General features: G+C 40.4%; 1 protein-coding gene across 3 annotated transcripts in view; it reads left to right on the top strand.

Annotated features, from left to right (window-relative positions):
- Positions 1-22,868, top strand: part of abr (ABR activator of RhoGEF and GTPase) — a 374,781-nt gene that overhangs the window by 167,051 nt on the left and 184,862 nt on the right. For all 3 annotated transcript variants that reach the window (XM_028806775.2, XM_028806776.2, XM_028806777.2), the window contains one exon: positions 15,078-15,182. In XM_028806775.2, coding sequence (XP_028662608.1) covers positions 15,078-15,182 — 105 coding nt within the window. The remainder of the gene's footprint in view (positions 1-15,077; positions 15,183-22,868) is intronic.

The raw sequence follows: 22,868 nt of genomic DNA, 5'->3' as shown, positions 1-22,868 counted from the left end.
ATGCTTAGGGCAAAAGTTTTAAACCTAGGAGCTCGAGTCCCTGTCATGACTGCGTCTGGGTGTTGAATAGTATTTTTCTTCTTTTGTCTTTTGTTCCTTTTGGCTATTGGTGGGAAATGAAATTGAATATATAACACATTAATGACTCTAAATGTTCACTACAAAACAATATTGTCTTAGTGTTGCCCAATAAAGTAAATATTAATGGGGATTACTTTAACATAACACTTAGGTATCAATAAGTTTGTGGTGAGAAAAGTTCATGTTAGGTAGACCCATTTCCTTCCTTTTTTGTCTTTCTGACATTGTGACCTTTCCAGTGAGCAAACCACATGACATATCTTTAATGTTGCCGAACCTTTTTTTTGGCATTTTATTTATTTTTTGGGGTAGTTAAGAATCTGCACAGCATTATGTTGTTTCAGTAGAAGTAATGTGAATTTTCAGGATACTTTCAGATTTCTGAAATGTGCCTAAATGTTGTATTCCAAAATACCTTGTTTATAAAATGTTCTATGTTCACTCACTTACATCCACATTTTATCATGTTGCAAAATAATATCTTAATGCATTTGATTTTAATTTTTTTGGTATTGAGCATGTGTTGAAGTAATTTCAATGCCAAAGTGCAACACCTACGGCAGATCCTGACACACACTCAAATGGCTTAAGGTCAGAGCTATGATCATACCAATTCAAAACAGAAATATGTTTTGAAACCATTACATCAGGTGTGTGCTTAGGAGCATTGTCCTAAAAAAATAGCAATAATAAGTCCCAAATTCCTTACAGACTACATGCAGCATTTAAAAAAAAAAAACCACCAAACTTTTCTGTACCTGTTTGCATTCATTTACTTGCATTAATTTCATTTACTAATTAATTTACACATTGCTCAGTGCAGCATTACAGAATGTCTTCTGATCCTTGATGCAGCAAAAGGTCTATGATAAGGCAGCCACCAGGGACAAGTTTGAATTATCAATGAATAAATAGTTGATCAATGGCAAGTATTTTGAATTGTAAACAAAGGAAAACATTTTGTTTAGCATGTTTTGAATGGTATCTGGACTCACTGGAAGTCACTTGAATGACACTTAGCAGCAAAATATTTAATGTAAAAATGAATTTGTATGCTGAATACTTTCTGAGCATACAGTATAATATTTTGAAGAGAGTTTTATTTGCATTAATTTGAGATGGGGTAAATATTTTTTTAGAAAAATGTTGACCTTTTGGATCCCATTTTGCCACAAAATGTAGATGAGGCACTCTTATTTTTTCTCTGCTCAATTCCCCCCTCCCCATAAAATGTATTTGAGATACTACAATGAAAGTATAAATAATAGAAAATGTTTTTAAAAACTCCTAAAAAGCAAGGTGTAGAACAGCATTGAATGTTTTATTTTCATTTTGATGTTTTGAGTACATGGAATTTGTATGAATAGTGACCAGTGTTATATAGTAGTGAAGTAGAAATATATCATTACTATAACTGACTATTGTTTAAGAATATGTTTTCTATATCTGGAGTGTTAAATGTGTTGTCTAGTTTCACTTTTACTTCAGTACAAGCACAAATGGCTACTTTTACTCTGAATACAAAACAAAAGTACTATGTAAATATGCATAATGCTTTGCTCAGTCAATTAACCAAAATTCAGACTTCCTCTGCTTTTCAAATGAGGCGCAAACACCCGATCATCTATGAAGTCATTTCAAGAACACCTTATGGCAGTCTGCTGAATGGATCATGGCTGGACATTAGTATCTCACAATCCCGGGTGATGCTGGTGTGTTTGGACACTGTCCTCCTGGTTGCCTGCTGAAGGGGGCAGGGCTAGTTTTGCAAGATGCTGCAAGGTGTATTTGTGTGTTGGTTATGCGTCTTTCCTCAGTATCCTGGCCATCATGGCTTCAGAAAAGGTCATGAAACAATTGGAAATGCCCATGAAATGGCAAAATGATGTTCTGTTGAATGTGAAATTAGCGGTGATAAAGTCTAGGTATAGAGCATTATTAAACATTATTTAATGAAGGGTAATGCCTTGTAATGCCTTATTAGGGTTTGCTGTGATGACTATTATGAAACTAATTCTGCCAATATTGATGTAGTTTGGCTTATTTGAATAAAAATGGACCTTCTTTTTTGGGGCTGGGGAAGGCTCGAAAATGGTTTCCATTTAAATTAACTGCAGTTCTGTGTTGGTGTTACAAAAGTTCTCTTTAGGAAGGGGTTTTCAGGAATGGATAAACTCCTTTAATGGGGAGTGTCTGTACACCTCTCATGGCACCTAACCTATTGAATCAAATGCAATCGTTAAGATGTTGGGGCAGAGTGGTGGCTCTGAGGCTAGGGATCTACACTGGCAATTGGGAGGTTGCAGGTTTGAATCCCGTAAATGCCAAAAGGGACTCTGTTCAGTTGGGCCTTTGAGCAAGGCTCTTAACCTGTCCTTAACCTGTCATGGGTATGACGTTAATCTGCATCCATCCCTGCATGTAGGCCCTCCACCCTGCAGGGAAAAACCTGGGGGTTGGTGGCAGAATTGGCACTCCAGCCCTCATAAAAAACCTCACACTTTCCACTCCATCTGAACTAGTGTAGTGCTGAGGTTTTACCCGTTGCTGCACTCGGGTCCTAATTTGTATCCTGAGTTGGTTTGTGGTGTGGTGGGTGAAAAAGAAGGCACCCTGAATTGTTTTAAGTCTGTAAGCGAACTATGATTCTTAGTGCAATGAGAGAAGTTGCAAAATCAACCTGAATGTTCAAGCAAATTATAGAAAAAAAAAGATCTAAATCCATTAAGTAGTTCTCTTGTTCACTAACTAAGCGGAGTTAAGGTTACGCCCCGAGACAGTCGTGTCAGTGAGGAGGGCCTCGCCCCACTCCCAGCAGCCTGATGAGTCTCTCGGATTTGCACTAATAAATCAGTACCACAAACAAACTATGATACTTAGCGCAATGAGAAAGTTGCAAATTATAGAAAAAAACGCAATCTAAATCCATTAAGTAGTCTCTAGTGAAAAGCAGACAGACATACAAATGGGTCTAAAAAACTACAAGAAATTTCATGCTTGGACCATGAAATTTTTAAAACCGTTTCTTAGCGAGCACCTATGGGCCAAGGCTAACCTACATTCCAAATTGTAAGTCCCAAGTCCTCATGGTTTGAGAGATTTCGTGATGAGTGAATCAGTGGTATTTGGCTTTTATATACAGTGCATCCAGAAAGTATTCACAGTGCAACGCTTTTTCCACATTTTGTTATGTCACAGCCTTATTCCAAAATGGATTAAATTCATTTTTTTTCCTCAGAATTCTACACACAACACCCCATAATGACAACGTGAAAAAAGTTTACTTGAGGTTTTTGCAAATTTATTAAAAATAAAAAATTGAGAAAGCACATGTACATAAGTATTCACAGCCTTTTCCATGAAGCTGAAAATTGAGCTCAGGTGCATCCTGTTTCCCCTGATCATCCTTGAGATGTTTCTGCAGCTTCATTGGAGTCCACCTGTGGTAAATTCAGTTGACTGGACATGATTTGGAAAGGCACACACCTGTCTATATAAGGTCCCACAGTTGACAGTTCATGTCAGAGCACAAACCAAGCATGAAGTCAAAGGAATTGACTGTAGACCTCCGAGACAGGATTGTCTCAAGGCACAAATCTGGGGAAGGTTACAGAATAATTTCTGCTGCTTTGAAGGTCCCAATGAGCACAGTGGCCTCCATCATCCATAAGTGGAAGAAGTTCGAAACCGCCAGGACTCTTTCTAGAGCTGGCCAGCCATCTAAACTGAGCGATCGGGGGAGAAGGGCCTTAGTCAGGGAAGTGACCAAGAACCAGATGGTCACTCTGTCAGAGGTCCTCTGTGGAGAGAGGAGAACCTTCCAGAGGGACAACCATCTCTGCAGCAATCCACCAGTCAGGCCTGTATGGTAGAGTGGCCAGACGGAAGCCACTCCTTAGTAAAAGGCACATGGCAGCCCGCCTGGAGTTTGCCGTGAGAAAGAATATTCTCTGGTCTGATGAGACAAAGATTGAACTCTTTGGTGTGAATGCCAGGCGTCACGTTTGGAGGAAACCAGGCACCGCTCATCACCAGGCCAATACCATCCCTACACTGAAGCATGGTGGTGGCAGCATCATGCTCTGGGGATGTTTTTCAGCGGCAGGGACTGGGAGACTAGTCAGGATAAAGGGAAAGATGACTGCAGCAATGTACAGAGACATCCTGGATGAAAACCTGCTCCAGAGCGCTCTTGACCTCAGACTGGGGTGACGGTTCATCTTTCAGCAAGACGACAACCCTAAGCACACAGCCAAGATATCAAAGGAGTGGCTTCAGGACAACTCTGTGAATATCCTTGAGTGGCCCAGCCAGAGCCCAGACTTGAATCCGATTGAACATCTCTGGAGAGATCTTAAAATGGCTGTGCACCGATGCTTCCCATCCAACCTGATGGAGCTTGAGAGGTGCTGCAAACAGGAATGGGCGAAACTGGCCAAGGATAGGTGTGCCAAGCTTATGGCATCATATTCAAAAAGACTTGAGGCTGTAATTGTTGCCAAAGGTGCATCGACAAAGTATTGAGCAAAGGCTGTGAATACTTATGTACATAGGATTTCTCAGTTTTTTTATTTTTAATAAATTTGCAAAAACCTCAAGTAAACTTTTTTCACGTTGTCATTATGGGGTGTTGTGTGTAGAATTCTGAGGAAAAAAATGAATTTAATCCATTTTGGAATAAGGCTGTAACATAACAAAATGTGGAAAAAGTGATGCGCTGTGAATACTTTCCGGATGCACAGTGCATCCGGAAAGTATTCACAGTGCATCACTTTTTCCACATTTTGTTACAGCCTTATTCCAAAATGGATTAAATTCATTTTTTCCTCAGAATTCTACACACAACACCCCATAATGACGTCGTGAAAAAAGTGTGGTATTTGGCTTTTATATATATACAGTGCATCCGAAAAGTATTCACAGCGCTTCACTTTTTCCACATTTTGTTATGTTATAGCCTTATTCCAAAATGGATTAAATTCATTTTTTTCCTCAGAATTCTACACACAACACCCCATAATGACAACGTGAAACAAGTTTACTTGAAGTTTTTGCAAATTTATTAAAAATAAAAAAACTGAGAAATCACATGTACATAAGTATTCACAGCCTTTGCTCAGTACTTTTGTCGATGTACCTTTGGCAGCAATTATAGCCTCAAGTCTTTTTGAATATGATGTCACAAGCTTGGCACACCTATCCTTGGCCAGTTTCGCCCATTCCTCCTTGCAGCACCTCTCAAGCTCCATCAGGTTGGATGGGAAGCGTCGGTGCACAGCCATTTTAAGATCTCTCCAGAGAAGCTTACCCTGAATCTAGTGGTGCAAGTCCTAAAGGTCTTGTATAATTTGCCAGAAGGAAGGAGTGAGAAAGCCACTGTGTAGGATGGATGAGTTCTTAAACAATCCTGTTTGCCTTTCTAAGACATCAATGTCCTGTACAGAAGGCAGCTGGTTGCCAGTAATTTTCTGTACTGTCTTCTTCTGCAGTGCTGTATGATGTTGAGACAAAAAGTAGTGGTACTGGGATTTGAAGGATTCCACTGTGCACCTGTAGACATTTGTGAGAAAAGATGGAGAAATGCAATCTTTCTTCAGATGTCTAAGGAAGTAAATGTGCTAGTGAGCCTTTTTAACAATAACCAACATGTATTGTGTCCATTTCAGTTCTTTATTATTGGTCATAAAAATGTTAAAGCTGCTCACCCTCTCAGCAGCATTCCCTCTGGTGTAGATGAAAATGTGAGTGGGCTTATGCAACCCTATAGAAATTCAAGCAAAAAGCCGAAATCTATGTAAACCATGCCATAAGACACTTAACCAAACAACATGAAAATCACTCATGGTTTTATTAATTTAATTTTCAAAGACTGCCACATGATATCTCCATTTGGATGTGCAGTACTGCACTAGGGCTAACATTTAAAAGTAAATTACAAGGAAGGGAAAAAAAATGCCAGAATAAACAAAATTTTTTCTCCAATGAGAATCTATATTGCTGTTTTCGGTTGATAGTAGAATGAAAATTAAAATCTCCAGCTCCTCCCATCTCCACCCATTCCTCCACACATAGCAGCCTGATGGGGCAACTATATCACTGTACTAATCGGAAAGTGTGATATTCAAAGTATGTTTCAGAAACCCTGCTTGAAACATGTCACAATTTAATTTGTAGATCTTGGACTTATTCAGAATTAGTGCTGGGCGGTATGACCAAAATTCTATATCATGGTATTTTTCAAAATGATACCGGTTTCATGGTATTGGACGGGATTTTTTTTCCCATGCATGAGTGGATGTTAACCACATTTTCCACTGCAATTACTTGCTAAGAATAACCTATTCCACTGTCATGAGAATTGTACATTGTCAAACATTTTAATGTGCACACAAGTTTTAATACAGGCTTGCATGGACCCATAAAGTGATAGTTTTCAAGGGGTGGCCCTAATGAAGAAAAAGAATCACACTGCATGACAGATGCAGTTAAAATATAGAGCCTTTTAATTGAACAAAGTTTGCAAACAACTTAAACTAAAATTTGACAACATATTTTCAACCATCCAAAGAGGCATTTAGACTTCGTAAAATATCCAGAGGTGATTGTCAAAAGTTGTATTGCACTGGACATGTCTTAGAAAAGGAATAAATAGTAAATATTTTTTGTAAACCAACTACACTTTGTTAATGTTAACAATCTCTGTCCACTGACATGTTAAAGTGACTTTTTAAACAAATTTACCATCATTAAACTGCATAATATTTAAACTAATAAATAATAATACAATAAATAATAGTGCAACTTCCAGTAATAATACTATTACTTCCAAGACTTCAAAGCCCAGGTGCATTACACAGTATTCACAAAATAAAAATAAAATAAAGTGCAACTTGGTGATGACATCTTTACCAACTGAACTATCATTAAGGCAAACTGCATTAATATGGACCTTGCATCAAGCTAAGCTATATACATAAATAATAAAACTGCAACTTGCATTTATAATGCTATTTGTGGTATAGCCCTACGGAATTCTATTTAGGGCCACGGCGAAGAAAAAAAATACGGACACAGTGAAGATAAAAAAAAACTATATGTCGAGATTAAAGTCGACATTTCCACTTTATTCTCATAGTTTATTTTGTCATTAAAGTAGAATGTTGTATACTAAACTTCATCCTAAAATCAATGTTTAATTTACTAGATTTTCTCAAATCCCGTCATAAGTTAATGTAGCACATTAGAAGCTTTGTGTTAAGTGTTCCCTGACCCAGTCGTTAATCGCTGCGCGCTTCTTAAACTGACTTCCTCTGCACTAAGAGGAGGCGCTGGCAGCGATCGCTGCACAGAATACATTCACTTCATGATATTCCTGCTCTCTGAAAATGTAGAATGTAACATGGCTCGGGGAACACTTAACACAAAGCATTTAATGTGCTACATAACTTATGACAGGGTTTGAAAAAGTCTAGTAAATTAAATATTCATTTTAAGATTCATTTTAGTTTACGATGCTCAACTTTAATAACAAATTACGAGAATAAAGTCAACATGTCGACTTTAATCTTGACAAACGGCTAGAATAAAGTAGAAATGTAGAGAATAAAGTCGACATGTCATCACACTATTACACAGTACCCAGGTACATTACACAGTATTGATAAAAATAAAACAAGTACAACTTGGCATGCAGTATTATCCAGTAGTATAGAAACAGTATGCACACATATGGACATAATGGTCCACATCCGACCTTTTAAATCCAAAATATCTCCAGACAACAGACGTAACTCCTTTTTCCAGCAAAAGTTTTTCTGTGTCATCATTTTCAACTTTATCGTCTGCTACAGCTTCAGTTTCGGAATGTTCTCTGACCATTTTCAACGTGCAATACCTACACTACTGCATGTACAGCGAAACCTTAGTTCACGAACGTCTCTGAACACATACAAATTGGGTTATGACCAAAAAGTTCGCTAAACTTTTGCATCTGTTCACGACCACACACTCGGTATACGAACAAGCCAGTTTTCCTTTCGGTTTGTGCGTGCCGATGATTTCCGCACGTGTTTAGTCTCTCCCTGTGCATTCCCTGTGCAGTGAGAGAGCGCGAGAGGGCTGGCCGCATAAGGCCGAGAAGGCAGTTAAAGAATGCACCGGGCTTGTTTTTAAAGAGACTGATTCGAGCATTGTTTTAACCTCGTTGTATTTAATTAAGACTTTTTTCTATTGGATTTTAACCTCCACTTCACTTCTGTTTACAGCGATCGGTTCATAGCATGCATTGTTTCAATGTTTCTTTTCTTGGTTGTTTATTAAATTACGGATTTTTCAAATGTTCATTTTTTTCCCTGTGCTTAAAACTCATTAAAAAAAGTGTTTTCAGCGAGCGGGTTGTAGCGCTATAGCGCGAACTCTTGCAATGTTAGTTTTCTCTGTTGTTCAAGGTTTTCTCAGTGTTATTGAATGTTTTTTCATTTAGTTTACTATTACGCTGTGCATTCTGTGGTATATAATTAACTATGTGCTTAAAAATCTTTAAAAAATATATATATTTACATATAGTTCATACGGTCCGGAACGGATTAATTGTATTTACATACAATCCTATGGGGGAAATTACTTTGGGTCACAACCAAATTGAGTTACGACCAGAGTTTTGGAATGAATTACGGTCGTGACCCAAGGTTCCACTGTACTCCATTGCACGCCTGTTTAGGCCCTGCGCAACACCGGTGTAGCAGTGAAAAAGGTCCCCCTTAAACAGTTTCCCGCAGCGCTACATTTCAAACGTTGTTTAGGCAATTTAAACCGGTGTTGTGGTATAAGAAAAATCCATATCATAACAAAAATAAAAACCGGTTTTCAGTATGCCCAGCACTATTCAGAATCTTAATATTTGGTGCATCACCTGTGTGTGTATGCATTTATATTGTAATGGGAGCCATTACTTGCAATTTAAGATGCTAAAGTATTCATATTTCCTGACTCTGTGAGGCACTGTGGTAGCTGCTGCCAGTCTAGATATTTAAAGGCTTACGTCAGATGCATATAATGCAATGGACATTAATTAAGCATGTGGAATTTAGTAAACAATGATATCACTTGTGTTTAATCCAGTTAGCAAATTTAATTTTGCACCCTCTGTTTAAATGTCACCTGTAAACTAGCAGTATGTTTATATTAAAAGTGTGACAATAAATCCATCTGTATTAAATGATAGTTACATAGTTGAGGACCTTTATTTTTCATAAAGATTGAAATTAAAACAATATCTCCTATATAGCTTCAGGTGTAATCCTTCATTTAATGAGCCGTGTTCAAAATCAAGCAGACTTAAATTGCATCTTAATACAGCATGTCCTGGAAAAAAAACACTTTGTGCCTCAACACTACCAAACTGATTCATATAATACAACAGCAGATTTGAGTGACGCCACCATTTAGATTAGATTAGATTAGATTAGCATCCTTAATAGCACACGCAGTCCCTGGTATGTTTATATTGTAGTTGAGTGCTCAAATGTTTATGTATTTTTGTTTTTTAGTGAAACAGATTCTTAACACTCCTCCTTTAACCGCCACCTTATCGTGGTGGAGGGGTTTGCATGTCCCAATGATCCTAGGAGCTCTGTTGTCCGGGGCTTTATGCCCCTGGTAGGGCCACCCAAGGCAAACTGGTCCTAGGTGAGGGATGAGACAAAGAGCGGTTAAAACAAACCTCCTATGATGGAAAACAATTTTGGACGGCGTTTTCCCTTGCCCGGACGCGGGTCACCGGGGCCCCACTCTGGAGCCAGGCCTGGAGGTGGGGCTCGATGGCGAGCGCCTGGTGGCCGGGCCTGCACCCATGGGGCTCGGCCGGGCACAGTCTGAAGAGGCAACGTGCGTCCCCCTTCCCATGGGCTCACCACCTATGGGAGAGGCCAAGGAGGTCGGGTGCAGTGTGAGTTGGGTGGTGTCCAAAGGCGGGGACCTTGGCGGTCCGATCCTCGGCTACAGAAGCTGGCTCTTGGGACGTGGAATGTCACCTCTCTGAAGGGGAAGGAGCCTGAGCTAGTGCGCGAAGTTGAGAGGTTCCGGCTAGATATAGTCGGACTCACCTCGACGCACAGCTTGGACTCTGGAACCAATCTCCTTGAGAGGGGCTGGACTCTGTACCACTCTGGAGTTGCCCCCGGTGAGAGGCGCAGAGCGGGTGTGGGTATACTTATTGCCCCCCGACTTGGAGCCTGTACATTGGGGTTTACCCCGGTGGACGAGAGGGTAGCCTCCCTTCGCCTTCGGGTGGGGGGGATGGGTCCTAACTGTTGTTTGTGCGTATGCACCGAACAGCAGTTCGGAGTACCCACCCTTTTTGGAGTCCCTGGAGGGGGTACTAGAGGGCATACCTTCTGGGGACTCCCTCGTTCTGCTGGGAGACTTCAATGCTCACGTGGGCAATGACAGTGAGACCTGGAAGGGCGTGATTGGGAGGAATGGCCCCCCTGATCTGAACCCGAGCGGTGTTTTGTTATTGGACTTCTGTGCTCGTCAAGGATTGTCCATAACGAACACCATGTTCAAGCATAGGGGTGTTCATATGTGCACTTGGCACCAGGACACCCTAGGCCTCAGTTCGATGATCGACTTTGTGGTCGTGTCGTCGGACTTGCGGCCACATGTCTTGGACACTTGGGTGAAGAGAGGGGCGGAGCTGTCAACTGATCACCACCTGGTGGTGAGTTGGCTTCGATGGTGGGGGAGGATGCCGGTCAGGCCTGGTAGGCCCAAACGTGTTGTGAGGGTCTGCTGGGAACGTCTGGCAGAGCCCCCTGTCAGAAGTAGCTTCAACTCCCACCTCCGGCAGAACTTCGACCACATCCCGATGGAGGTGGGGGACATTGAGTCCGAATGGGCCATGTTCTGTGCCTCTATTGTTGAGGCAGCTGACCGGAGCTGTGGCCGTAAGGTGGTCGGTGCCTGTCGTGGCGGCAATCCCCGAACCCGTTGGTGGACACCGGCGGTGAAGGATGCCGTCAAGCTGAAGGAGTCCTACCGGTCCTTTTTGTCCTGTGGGACCCTGGAGGCAGCTGATAGGTATCGGCAGGCCAAGCGGAATGCGGCATTGGTGGTTGCTGAGGCAAAAACTCGGGCGTGGGAGGAGTTTGGGGAGGCCATGGAGAACAACTTTCGGACGGCTTCGAGGAGATTCTGGTCCACCATCCGGCGTCTCAGGAAGGGGAAGCAGTGCAGTGTCAACACTGTATATGGTGGGGATGGTGCGCTGCTGACCTCGACTCGGGACGTTGTGGGTCGGTGGGGGGAATACTTCGAAGACCTCCTCAATCCCATTAAGATGCCTTACAATGAGGAAGCAGAGCCTGGGGACTCAGAGGTGGGCTCCCCCATCTCTGGGACTGAGGTCACCGAGGTGGTCAAAAAACTCCTTGGTGGCAGGGCCCCGGGGGTGGATGAGATACGCCCGGAGTTCCTCAAGGCTCTGGATGTTGTAGGACTGTCTTGGTTGACACACCTCTGCAACATCGCATGGACATCAGGGACAGTGCCTCTGGATTGGCAGACCGGGGTGGTGGTCCCCCTCTTTAAGAAGGGGGATCGGAGGGTGTGTTCCAACTACAGAGGGATCACACTCCTCAGCCTCCCTGGAAAAGTCTAGTCAGGGGTCCTGGAGAGGAGGGTCCGTCGGATAGTCGAGCCTCGGATTCAGGAGGAACAGTGTGGTTTTTGTCCTGGTCGCAGAACAGTGGACCAGCTCTATACCCTTAGCAGAGTCCTGGAGGGTGCATGGGAGTTTGCCCAACCAGTCTACATGTGTTTTGTGGACTTGGAAAAGGCATTTGACCGTGTCCCTCGGGGAATCCTGTGGGGGGTACTCCGAGAGTATGGGGTACCGGCCCCCTTGATAAGGGCTGTTCGGTCCCTGTACGATCGTTGCCAGAGCCTTGTCCGCATTGCCGGCAGTAAGTCGAACCCGTTTCCAGTGAGAGTTGGACTCCGCCAGGGCTGCCCTTTGTCACCGATTCTGTTCATACCTTTTATGGACAGAATTTCTAGGCGCAGCCAGGGCGTTGAGGGGGTCCGGTTTGGTGGGCTCAGGATTGGGTCACTGCTTTTTGCAGATGATGTTGTCCTGTTTGCTTCATCAGGCCGTGATCTTCAGCTCTCTCTGGATCGGTTCGCAGCCGAGTGTGAAGCGGCTGGGATGAGAATCAGAACCTCCAAATCCGAGACCATGGTCCTCAGCCGGAAAAGGGTGGAGTGCCCTCTCAGGGTTGGTAGCGAGATCCTGCCCCAAGTGGAGGAGTTCAAGTATCTCGGGGTCTTGTTCACGAGTGAGGGAAGAATGGAGCGTGAGATCGACAGGCGGATCGGTGCGGCATCCGCAGTAATGCGGGCGCTGCATCGGTCTGTCGTGGTAAAAAAGGAGCTGAGCCGCAAGGCGAAGCTCTCAATTTACCAGTCGATCTATGTTCCTACCCTCACCTATGGTCATGAGCTATGGGTAGTGACCGAAAGAACGAGATCGCAAATACAAGCGGCTGAAATGAGTTTTCTCCGCAGGGTGTCTGGGCTCTCCCTTAAAGATAGGGTGAGAAGCTCAGTCATCCGGGAGGGGCTCAGAGTAGAGCCGCTGCTCCTCCGCATCGAGAGGAGTCAGATGAGGTGGCTCGGGCATCTGATCAGGATGCCTCCTGGACGCCTCCCTGGTGAGGTGTTCCGGGCACGTCCAACCGGGAGGAGGCCCCGGGGAAGACCCAAGACACGTTGGAGGGACTATGTCTCTCGACTGGCCTGGGAACGCCTTGGGATTCTCCCGGAAGAGCTAGAAGAAGTGGCCGGGGAGAGGGAAGTCTGGGCATCTCTGCTCAAGCTGCTGCCCCCGCGACCCGACCTCGGATAAGCGGGAGACAATGGATGGATGGATGGAGATTCTTAACACCTTGTATTTCTGGTAACAGTGCCCCAGGGCTTTGTCTGAAATAGAATAGGTTAATATTTCATGTTATCTTTAGTTTGGTTCCCTCTCAAATTATTTGCAAGTTTTTCATTTTAAAAAGGCTTTTCTTGTAGCCACTTCTGCATTAAGTCAAATTTTCTAGTGTATATGGGAAATTATTCTTTAAATCTCTAAATTATTTTTTCTCCCTTTAAGCTTTGGAAGACTAGTTCTTTTAGAAGTACTGTATTTTGATGTCAGGTATTCCCTTTGCCTGCAAACCATTTTAGATGATGCCACGTCGTGCACAGATTCACAGTTATGTCATATTTTTTTCTTTTTATATTTATAGTTTATTAAGTTTAAAGTATCTGGGCTACATTTTTCCCCTGTATGGTAAATTATATTGGAAAAATGTGTTTATTAACTTATTTGCTTACTTTATCTTTTCCCATTATATCTTAATGTTGGGGTCTTGACCTATTGATTATATTTTTTCTGTCTCTTTCCAGGATCTTTACTTGTTCCATGATCTTTCCTCTCTTTATGGCTGGTTCTTTGACATTTTCTTCCTGTACCATTTTTTCTTTCCTTAAGATATTTAACTAAACAGCTTAAAATTTTATTTCATATTATTCTATTTGGTTTCCTTTGTCTGAGAATTTAAAGGTTTCAGATGATTTTTTATGTTTTCCACTAATGTAGAAAATTGCAATAATGATAATAATAATATAATTTGGCTTTAATCATTGGTGAAGTAAAACTGAAAGCAACATTCTCCAGGTATAATTTGTATACAGCTCCAATAAAGTAGCTCATAAAAGTGCTGTTATCGAAAAAGAAGAGTTTTTTAGTAGTAGTCTAAAATAACTGTGTATGGGTCAGCCTTAACATAATAAGGTGGGATACATTTAGCAGAAGGTCAGGAGCACAATTGACTCTTTGTTTAACTTATTTTGTATCTTAAATAAACTGTTTTGCATCCTGAGTATGCTGCTTGTTTTGAGACCATGTAATCAGAGAAGGCAGTTCTTAACAAAAAGGACAATTAGCTTTCCTGTTTGTGTACGTGATTAATAAAATTGGTATAAAAACATGGTATAAAAAGTTATTTTTGTACCTTTTGAATCACTTTAGCTGGAACAGGTCATTGTTCTCAGGAGTGGTTTTCAAATCTTTCGTGAAGAAGATATCAGGTCATACTTCTGCTGTTAATGGGATTCGATTAGGCTTTGAATGGGAATTTTCATTATAATTTGTAATGTGAATAATGAAATTATTATACAATTCTTTTAACAATGTTGGCATATTCTACTTCTTTTTATTATGGTCATACACCTGTAAGACACTCCCCCATTCTTGCAGGTCTATTCATTTGAGCTGAAAGGAAAACTTTGAAACCAGGGATGGTCACTATCTTTGTGGTCTGCTTATTCTCCTCCTCTCTTTGTTGTTTTTTTCTTATGATATTTCAGATTTTCCTCTCAAATCCAATTAAATGCCTACCTTAAATTGTCTTCCTATGAATGAGTGTGAGTGTCCACCCTAGTGTGATTTGTGAATCACTGGGACTCTAACCATAATTACAGTAGTGCTCTTCTTGTGCTTAGTGTTTCTCTGGTTAGGTTTTGAACGTGAATTAGATTACTTTGGTTTAAAAATGTTAGATGTTCTGATGTCCACTAAGTGCTTGTGCTTGACAGCTGGTACCCCAAATGTTTTCCATGTATCCACCCACCCATGCACTCCCAAAGTATTAACTGGGCATACAATAAATACTGTAGACATTTATCTAGTATCATGTCAATTTTACTTTAATGCCACAACTTGAAGAATCATCAAAGCAATGGTTTATATTTGTTCGGGAGGTTGTCTGTAAAATGTGTGTCCTACATCGTCTTATATTCTTCCAGCATTTATAAATGTGTGAGGGTTTTCTGTATTGCTGAATGCAAGACACTTTCTTTATAAACCCCTGTAATGCAATGGTAAGCATAATAAACTTTGATTGAGCAGAGACACAAATATTTAATTTTGCTTGCTTTATGTTTTTCAGTTGGGTACAGATGCAGAAAAGGGCCTGGAGATGAGAAAAATGGTCCTGTCTGGAGTTCTAGCAAGTGAAGAAATTTACATTAACCAACTAGAAGCCTTGCTGCTGGTAGGTTAAACTTTTTTTCTAGCAGTGGTTGATTATGGCATTATTTTATATGAAAATACAAAATTGTGTTTGTGATTTTTCATTTTTGGAATGTCTCAAAGGAAAATATTGAATCTCAGTGGTGCTGTTTTCCTGCAGTTTTTAATGTACAATTAAACTGCAGTACCATAATGCTGCAGAGGTTAGTCCTGCTGCTGCATACTTGGAAAAGATGAAGTTCAGATTGTAGCCCATTTCCCAGTGTCTGTATGTGTTTTTCCCATAGCACTCATATTTTCTTCCTGAATTCCAAAGACAAGCTTCTTAAGGTAGTTGGCAACTTTCAATTTTCTCAGTATGAGTAGTGTACTGTGTGTGAGAATCTGCCCTCAAATGCTTGGGTCCTTGATCTTTCTTAAACCAGATGCTATTGCAGATATGATGGAGAGAAGGAAGGTTGATATATTGTGTGTGCAAGAGACTAAATGGAAGGGGTGTTAGGCCAGGTGGATTGGAGGTGGATTCAAATTGTTCTATCGTGGTGTCTCGGTTAGTAATATGGATAGGAGGAGAAATGGGGCAGGAGTTATTCTGAAGGAACAGATGTGAAGAGTGTTTTGGAGGTGAAAAGAGTGTCAGGCAGAGTAATGATTATGAAGCTGGAAATTGGAAGTGTGATGATGAATGTTGTTAGTGCATATGCACCGCAAGTTGGGTGTGCAATAGATGAGAAAGAAGATTTTTGGAGTGAGTTGGTTGAAGTGATGAACAGTGTACCCAAGGGACAGAAAGTGGTGATTGAAGCAGATTTCAATGGGCATGTTGGTGAAGGGAACATTGGAGACGAGGAAGTGATGGGTAGGTATAGTGTCAAGGAGAGGAATGAAGAAGGTAAGAGGATAGTGAATTTTGCCAAAAGGATGGACATGGCTGTGGTGAATACATTTTTTCCAGCACATCTGGAAATACAGGAGAGTATACAGAGGAAGAGGATGGCAAAGAAGAAGTGGGATAGTCAGAGAGATGCAGAATGTGTACAGGACGGTAGTGAGACCAGCTATGTTATATGGGTTGGAGATGGTGGCACTGACCAGAAAGCAGGAGACAGAGCTGGAGGTAGCAGATTTAAAGATGCTAAGATTTGCACTCGGTGTGACGAGGATGGATAAGATTGGAAATGAGTACATTAGAGGGCCAGCTCAAGTTGAACGGTTGGGAGACAAAGTCAGAGAGGCGAGATTGCGTTGGTTTGGACATGTGCAGAGGAGAGATGCTGGGTATATTGGGAGAAGGATGCTAAGGACAGAGCTGCCAGGGAAAAGGAAAAGAGGAAAGCCTAAGCGAAGGTTTATGGATGTGGTGAGAGAGAACATGCAGGTGATGGGTGTAACAGAGCAAGATACAAAGGACAGAAAGATATGGAAGAAGATGATCTGCTGTGGCAACCCCTAACGGGAGCAGCCAAAAGAAGAAGAATATATGGAACAGTGCGTCCCAACCGTCATGGCATGCCTAAAGACTTTGGTAGAGCTAAATTACGAGGTGTGCAAAAGGTTAAAGTCCTTGCGCTGAAATGGAAACGCAAGAAAGATGTTTGTCTTCTTAGCACTATATATAATACAGCTATAGTCACTGTACAGCCAAAAGGCTGCAAGCAGGTTACAGAGCCTTGTGCTGTGGTCAACTACAATAGCACGATTGGCAGCATAGATCATGGATCAAGAATGGACTTTGTTTCCTGTTATGCAGAGGCAACAAAAGAAATAATAGAAAAAGATATTTCATCAAGTGATGGAACAGTGCATTTGGAATGCATTTGTCATATACAGACAAAAAGCTGCCAAAACTGTATCTCATGCAAACTTTACATGCCAGATTGTAGAACAAATCATTGCTGCACATCCACCATCGACGCTATCGCTAAAGAGATGCAGTTGACCCAGTACATCACTATTATTACATCATCATTACTATTATTATTTGTATCATTATACTTTTGAGATTTAATAAAGGTATCATTTTTCATGCCAAAAAAATGTAACAAATGACTTAGGTTAAGTAGACTAGTCAAACAATTCTTCATATAGTATGTTAGTTAGTAATGTTAATTTCATTCAGGTTCTTTTCTTACATCAGAAAAATTAAGAAAAAAGTGAGTAAACGACGTATAAAGGCTGGAAAATTTACAGGAATTAAATGTAATCAGCAATTAGTTTAAAGAGCGTAAGTTAAGAGTGGTGTGGATGAATAACTTCCTTATTATGAGCAGAGAAGTTCTTTTGGTGGGCAAAATAATGGAAACAAGAATGTTGATGTTTTAATGGAATATTTAGAATTGAGGTCAGTAATTGAAGGAAAGTATGAGAAGCAGAGAAACTTTGACGTACAGGATGAGTAAGCCTAATCTGAAATTCCAAAATCCAAAACTTTTCAATGGGCCAAAATGGCGCCACAAGTCGAACATTTTATAACAGGTGTCTTTTTAATAAAACATTACTTACATTCAAACATTTAAATATGCTTATGCTAAAAAGTGGATATGAATAACTTATGTATAAATTCAAAACAAATTTATTTTTTTTAAAGCACGATAGGAGGAGTCCCGTGAAGCTTAGAGCACCATGAAGCAAATACACATTGATGGCTCTGTGGGGTAACTGCAAAGCACTATGAGGAAACGAATTGAAGCAAGATCAATGATGCAGGGGTTATGGGGGGGACAGGGGACTGAGGGGTACCCTGTGAACCTTTCAACAAAACACTGTCAACAAGCTTTGTCCCCAGTAATGCAACATGATAACACTTGCTTTGAAAAGTGCTTTACAGCACTTAAAATTGCAAAGGACTTGTGTGTTAATTGAATGTCACAGCTTATGGTTAACAAAAGCAGCTTCATATTCACTAGGTGCCCATATTGCAGAGTATGAGTATAAATGTGTCTGTGTGTATGTAATATATATGCATTGACATTTTTTTATATTGGCATTAGGCAGCGGTTCTCAAACTGTGGGGCGCACCCCCGAAGTAACAAAAAGGGGGAGCGAATGTTGCCATATGTGGCGTAATTTCGCTATTCGTAGGGAAATTTTCAACTTGTAGCGGTGTATCGGCAGCAAAAAATATAGGAATAAATTTTATTAAGGTTTCAAAAAAACGTTAGGGGGACGCGATTAAGCTGTTCTGAAAACTCGGGTCACAAATACTGAAAGGTTGAGAAACGCTGGCATGAGGGAACTAAAATACAGTCTATGCATCATATTCATCACATTTGAGGTTTAATATCTTTATCCTATCAACATACTTCTTGTTAACAGCGTGGGGGTATGATTTGTTATACATATTAGTTGTCTTTTAGCTGATTTGGCTGCATTTCCCTACTTGATCAAGGCTGTTCCCAAGATGTCTCATTATGTATATGCAAATATTCCAAAATCTTAAAATATCCAAAATACTTCTGGAACCAGGCATTTCAGATTAGAGATTCTCGACCTGACTAAAAAGGAACTACAAAGAGTAGTAAACCTAAATCTAGCAATCTAGAGCTGTGCTAAAGCAAGTTTGGGGGTCCATGGTGGTGCAGAGTTTTTAGAATAAAGGTGGTGTGGCTTAGGCTGGTGGGTGCAGATGTATGATGCTACGAACCTGGGCAGCCACACTGTTTTCAATGGGAAGGTTAGCTTGTTAATTTGCAGGTGCGATCAGCGCAGCTGTTCCACATTGACACTTGCACATCGTTAGGCAGAGCACCTGCACCCACAAGGTATATAAAGGAGCTTGAGAGGAAGAGGAAAGAGAGAAAGAAACAAAAAGGAACGAGCAGGAGCTGATGATCCCGTGGATAACTACTACATTGAGTGATCGCCAGAGCAGAGATTGTGCGCTAGACACTGAAGGAGGCCAGCGCTGGTGGCCAGGAGCTTAAAATGTTTTAGATGGCTAGAGTGTCAATGGTAGCAAGAATAGGGACACTGGATCACCATATAATGTGTCTATGGCTATGAGGAAAGGTGTCCAGAAGCCAAATGTGGGGATGCTGAATCACCGACTGAGGCAAGCGTCCGTGGGCAAAGAACACACAGAGACTAGGTGGCTAAATAACAACAACAACATTTAATTTATATAGCACATTTTCATACAAACAATGTAGCTCAAAGTGCTTTACAAGATGTCAAAGAGAAAGTAAGATTAAACTTACAATAAATTATAAGTAAAAAAGAAACAATAAAACAAATGAATCTAAATGATCTTAAAAAATATCAAGTAGAAGAGTAAAGTCCTTATACAATGTCATGATGTAAGAGTCTAAAGATAAGTCCGGTGGTACAATACAATACAATATATTTTTGTATAGCCCAAAATCACACAGGAAGTGCCGCAAAGGGCTTTAACAGGGCCTGCCCCTTGACAGCCCCTCAGCCTTGACTCTCTAAGAAGACAAGGAAAAACGCCCAAAAAAAACCCTAGTAGGGAAAAAAAAATGGAAGAAACCTTGGGGAAGGAAGAAACATGATTTGGACAACTTTGTAATGTGCGCTTTAAATTACATGCTAGAGCTAAAGATAGCTCCTAGATTGCGGGCTGATTCAGTAAAATTAATGGTGATTCCATCTCAGTTAAATGATTACAAAATATTGTTGCGATCAGCGTCATTCCCTCCAATATTAACATCTTTGTTTTATCGGTGTTTAAAGACAAGTAGTTCTTATCCATCCACTCCTTTAATTCATTAACACAATAAATTAAAGACAACATCTGAGAAACTTCATTTGATCTAAAAGAAAGGTATAATGGAGTGTCATCTGCATATGAGTGAAAATTAACATGTTTTCTAATGAGAGATCCCTGTGGAAGCAAGTGAAAACAGTAAAGGTCCCAGTACTGAGCCCTGCAGGACACCATATCTCACTTCTGTGTATAATGATGGAGTACTCTCTGCACATTTCTGTACGTATTGGAATCGATTTGATAAATAAGAACTAAACCAAGAAAGCACAGTACCTGTCCAACATCATTTTCTAGCCTGTGCAGTAAAATAGATGGTCAATAGTGTCAAATGCTGTGCTTAAGTCTAACAACATAAATACATTGGAGTTTCCTTCATCAGAGGATATCAGAATGTCGTTTACAACACGCGTTAGTGCAGTTTCTGTACTATGACCAGTGCAAAATCCAGACTGGAATTTCTCAGATAAATTGAAATGCGTAAGGTGTGACTGAAGCTGATTGGCGACTACTTTTTCTAGTATTTTGGAGAGAGGGTAAATTTGAAATGGGTCTATAGTTATTAAGAATGCGTGGCTCTAGGTCTGACTTTTTAAGTAATGGTTTAATGATTGACACTTTTAGTGCATCAGGTACTGTGCCATGCAATAATGGACTATTGATAATGCTAAGAATAGGTGCTGCAAGAACATCCATTGCACTTTTTACTAGTTTTGTTAGTACTGGATCTAGGGAACAAATAGTAGATTTCATTTTAGAAATTAAAGCTAAGACTTCCTGCTCAGTTACAGGATTAAAATTTCTAAAGTTTTGAATTCAATGCAAGCTAGTATGTATTGTTGAGCGCTTTGAGTAGTGAGAAAAGCACTATATAAATGCAAAGAATTATTATTATGTGGTTTGCACTGTGATGCTGAGATCTGGGATCTTATATTTTTAATTTTCTCATTAAAGAAGAACATAAAGTCTATACTGCTAATATCTGTTGGTATTTTGCTCTGTAAATCTGAATTCCCATTTGTTAATTTAGCCACTGTTCTAAACAGTACCAGAGGATTTTTTATTATTGCTATCTATTATTGTAGAATAGTATTCTGAGCGAGCTTTAAAGAGAGCTTTTTTATATTTTATTTTGTCCATGCAATTTGAAAGACTTGCAGCTGTGTTGTTCTCCATCTACACTCCAGTTTTCAACACTCTAATTTAAGAACTCGAGCGTTTTCATTAACCAGGGTGAGTTTCTATGTGCTTTGATCACTTTTGTTTTAAGGGGAGCCACTGCGTCCAGAGCATCTCTCAAGGTCACATTATAATGTGATGTTAACTGATCTAAATTGTTTTCCACGTTTACATTTGATGTTAACTGATCTAAATGGTTTTCCACAATTACACTTGACTTTCTCAAAGTATCTGTAAATTTTGAAGCAGAATTACAATTTAGATGTTGCACTGTCTTTGTTTTAATCTGTGAGTGTGTTGGTAAGGACAGGTCTAAATCAAATGTAATTAAGTAGTGATCGGAAATAACTTCATTTAATGGAGTAATATTTAAATTTTGAATTTCAAGTTTATAAGTTTTAATTAAATCTAATGTGTGGTTATGATTATGAGTTGGACCTTTTACAATCTGACAAAATCCTACTGAATTTAACAAATAAGTAAAACATTTGCTAAAAGTGCCAGTTTCCACACAGTTTCCACATGGCCAGGAGGACAGAAAAAAAACACTAGTCAGGTCTGGAGAAAAAAAAATGCTTTCACTTTTGTAATTTTTATGGACCAAATACTTTTTTTTTATTGATTTTTATCTTCCACAACAAGTGCTTGTTTTTCTCATGGATTATTTATTGGTTATTTATTTAAAGAAGAACTCCACTGCACAGTTTTGTTGGCTGCTGCCTTGATTGTGTTCTAATTACACTAATCTATTCTTGGTTGGCCCAGGTTCAGAAGAACATCCACTTTAATGACTGGGATTTCAATTTCACCTCCTCTTTCCCACAGTTGTGTGTTCTTATCTTAATAATAAATTCTTTGTATTTTCCTGAAATTAAGTCCTGCCCAACTATTCCCTTGTCAGTAGTGTTTAGTATATTTCAGGTAAGCAATAGAATTATTACCTAGCATGTTAATTTACACATCAAGTGTTGCTTTATACACAAGCTTCTAGGTAATTATTTAAAAAAAATACAATACAATGCAATTTATTTTTGTATAGCCCAAAATCACATAAGAAGTTCCGCAGTGGGCTTTAACAGGCCCTGCCTCTTGACAACCCCCCAGCCTTGACTCTCTAAGAAGACAAGGAAAAACTCCCAAAAAAACCCCTGTAGGGAAAAAATGGAAGAAACCTTGGGAAATGCTTTTCAAAAAGAGACCCCTTTCCAGGTAGTTTGGGTGTGCAGTGGGTGTCAAAAAGAAGGGGGTCAATACAATACCATACACAGAACAGAACAAATCCTCAATACAGTATAAAATAAAAAAATTACAAGTATGGAGCAGAATTTAACAGTAGATGATATCACATAATATGATTTGGATTTGTTTAGAATCCTGCAGACCTCAGCCATCAAGCTGCCTCCCCCATTTGGCCATTCTACAGCTGAAACCCGATGAAAGGACCCCTCTACCCGACGATTCCTGCAATCCTCCATCAGGGATGACTTTACCTTTAGGCAGGCAAAACAACTTGACAGGTTGGCCGTGGCACCAAGTGCCACATTTGAGTACCGAGAAACAGAATAGGCGAGGGTTAGTAACAAATTTATAACTATCATGTTACTGATGTTTTAGTGCTAATGACTAACAACAGAGATGCAGTCTGTACAATTAATCAGCAGCTCTAGTCAGGATATGCTAAACTGAAGTAGCGAGTCTTCAGCTGGGATTTAAAAGCTGAGACCGAAGGGGCATCTCTTATAGTAGCAGGCAGACCATTCCACAGTTTAGGGGCCCTGTAACTAAAAGCTTGACCTCCCACTGTTA

The sequence above is a fragment of the Erpetoichthys calabaricus genome, chromosome 8 (genome assembly GCF_900747795.2).
Source record: "Erpetoichthys calabaricus chromosome 8, fErpCal1.3, whole genome shotgun sequence".
Classification (NCBI taxonomy): domain Eukaryota; kingdom Metazoa; phylum Chordata; class Cladistia; order Polypteriformes; family Polypteridae; genus Erpetoichthys; species Erpetoichthys calabaricus.
This window is presented reverse-complemented; position numbering and strand designations above follow the sequence as displayed.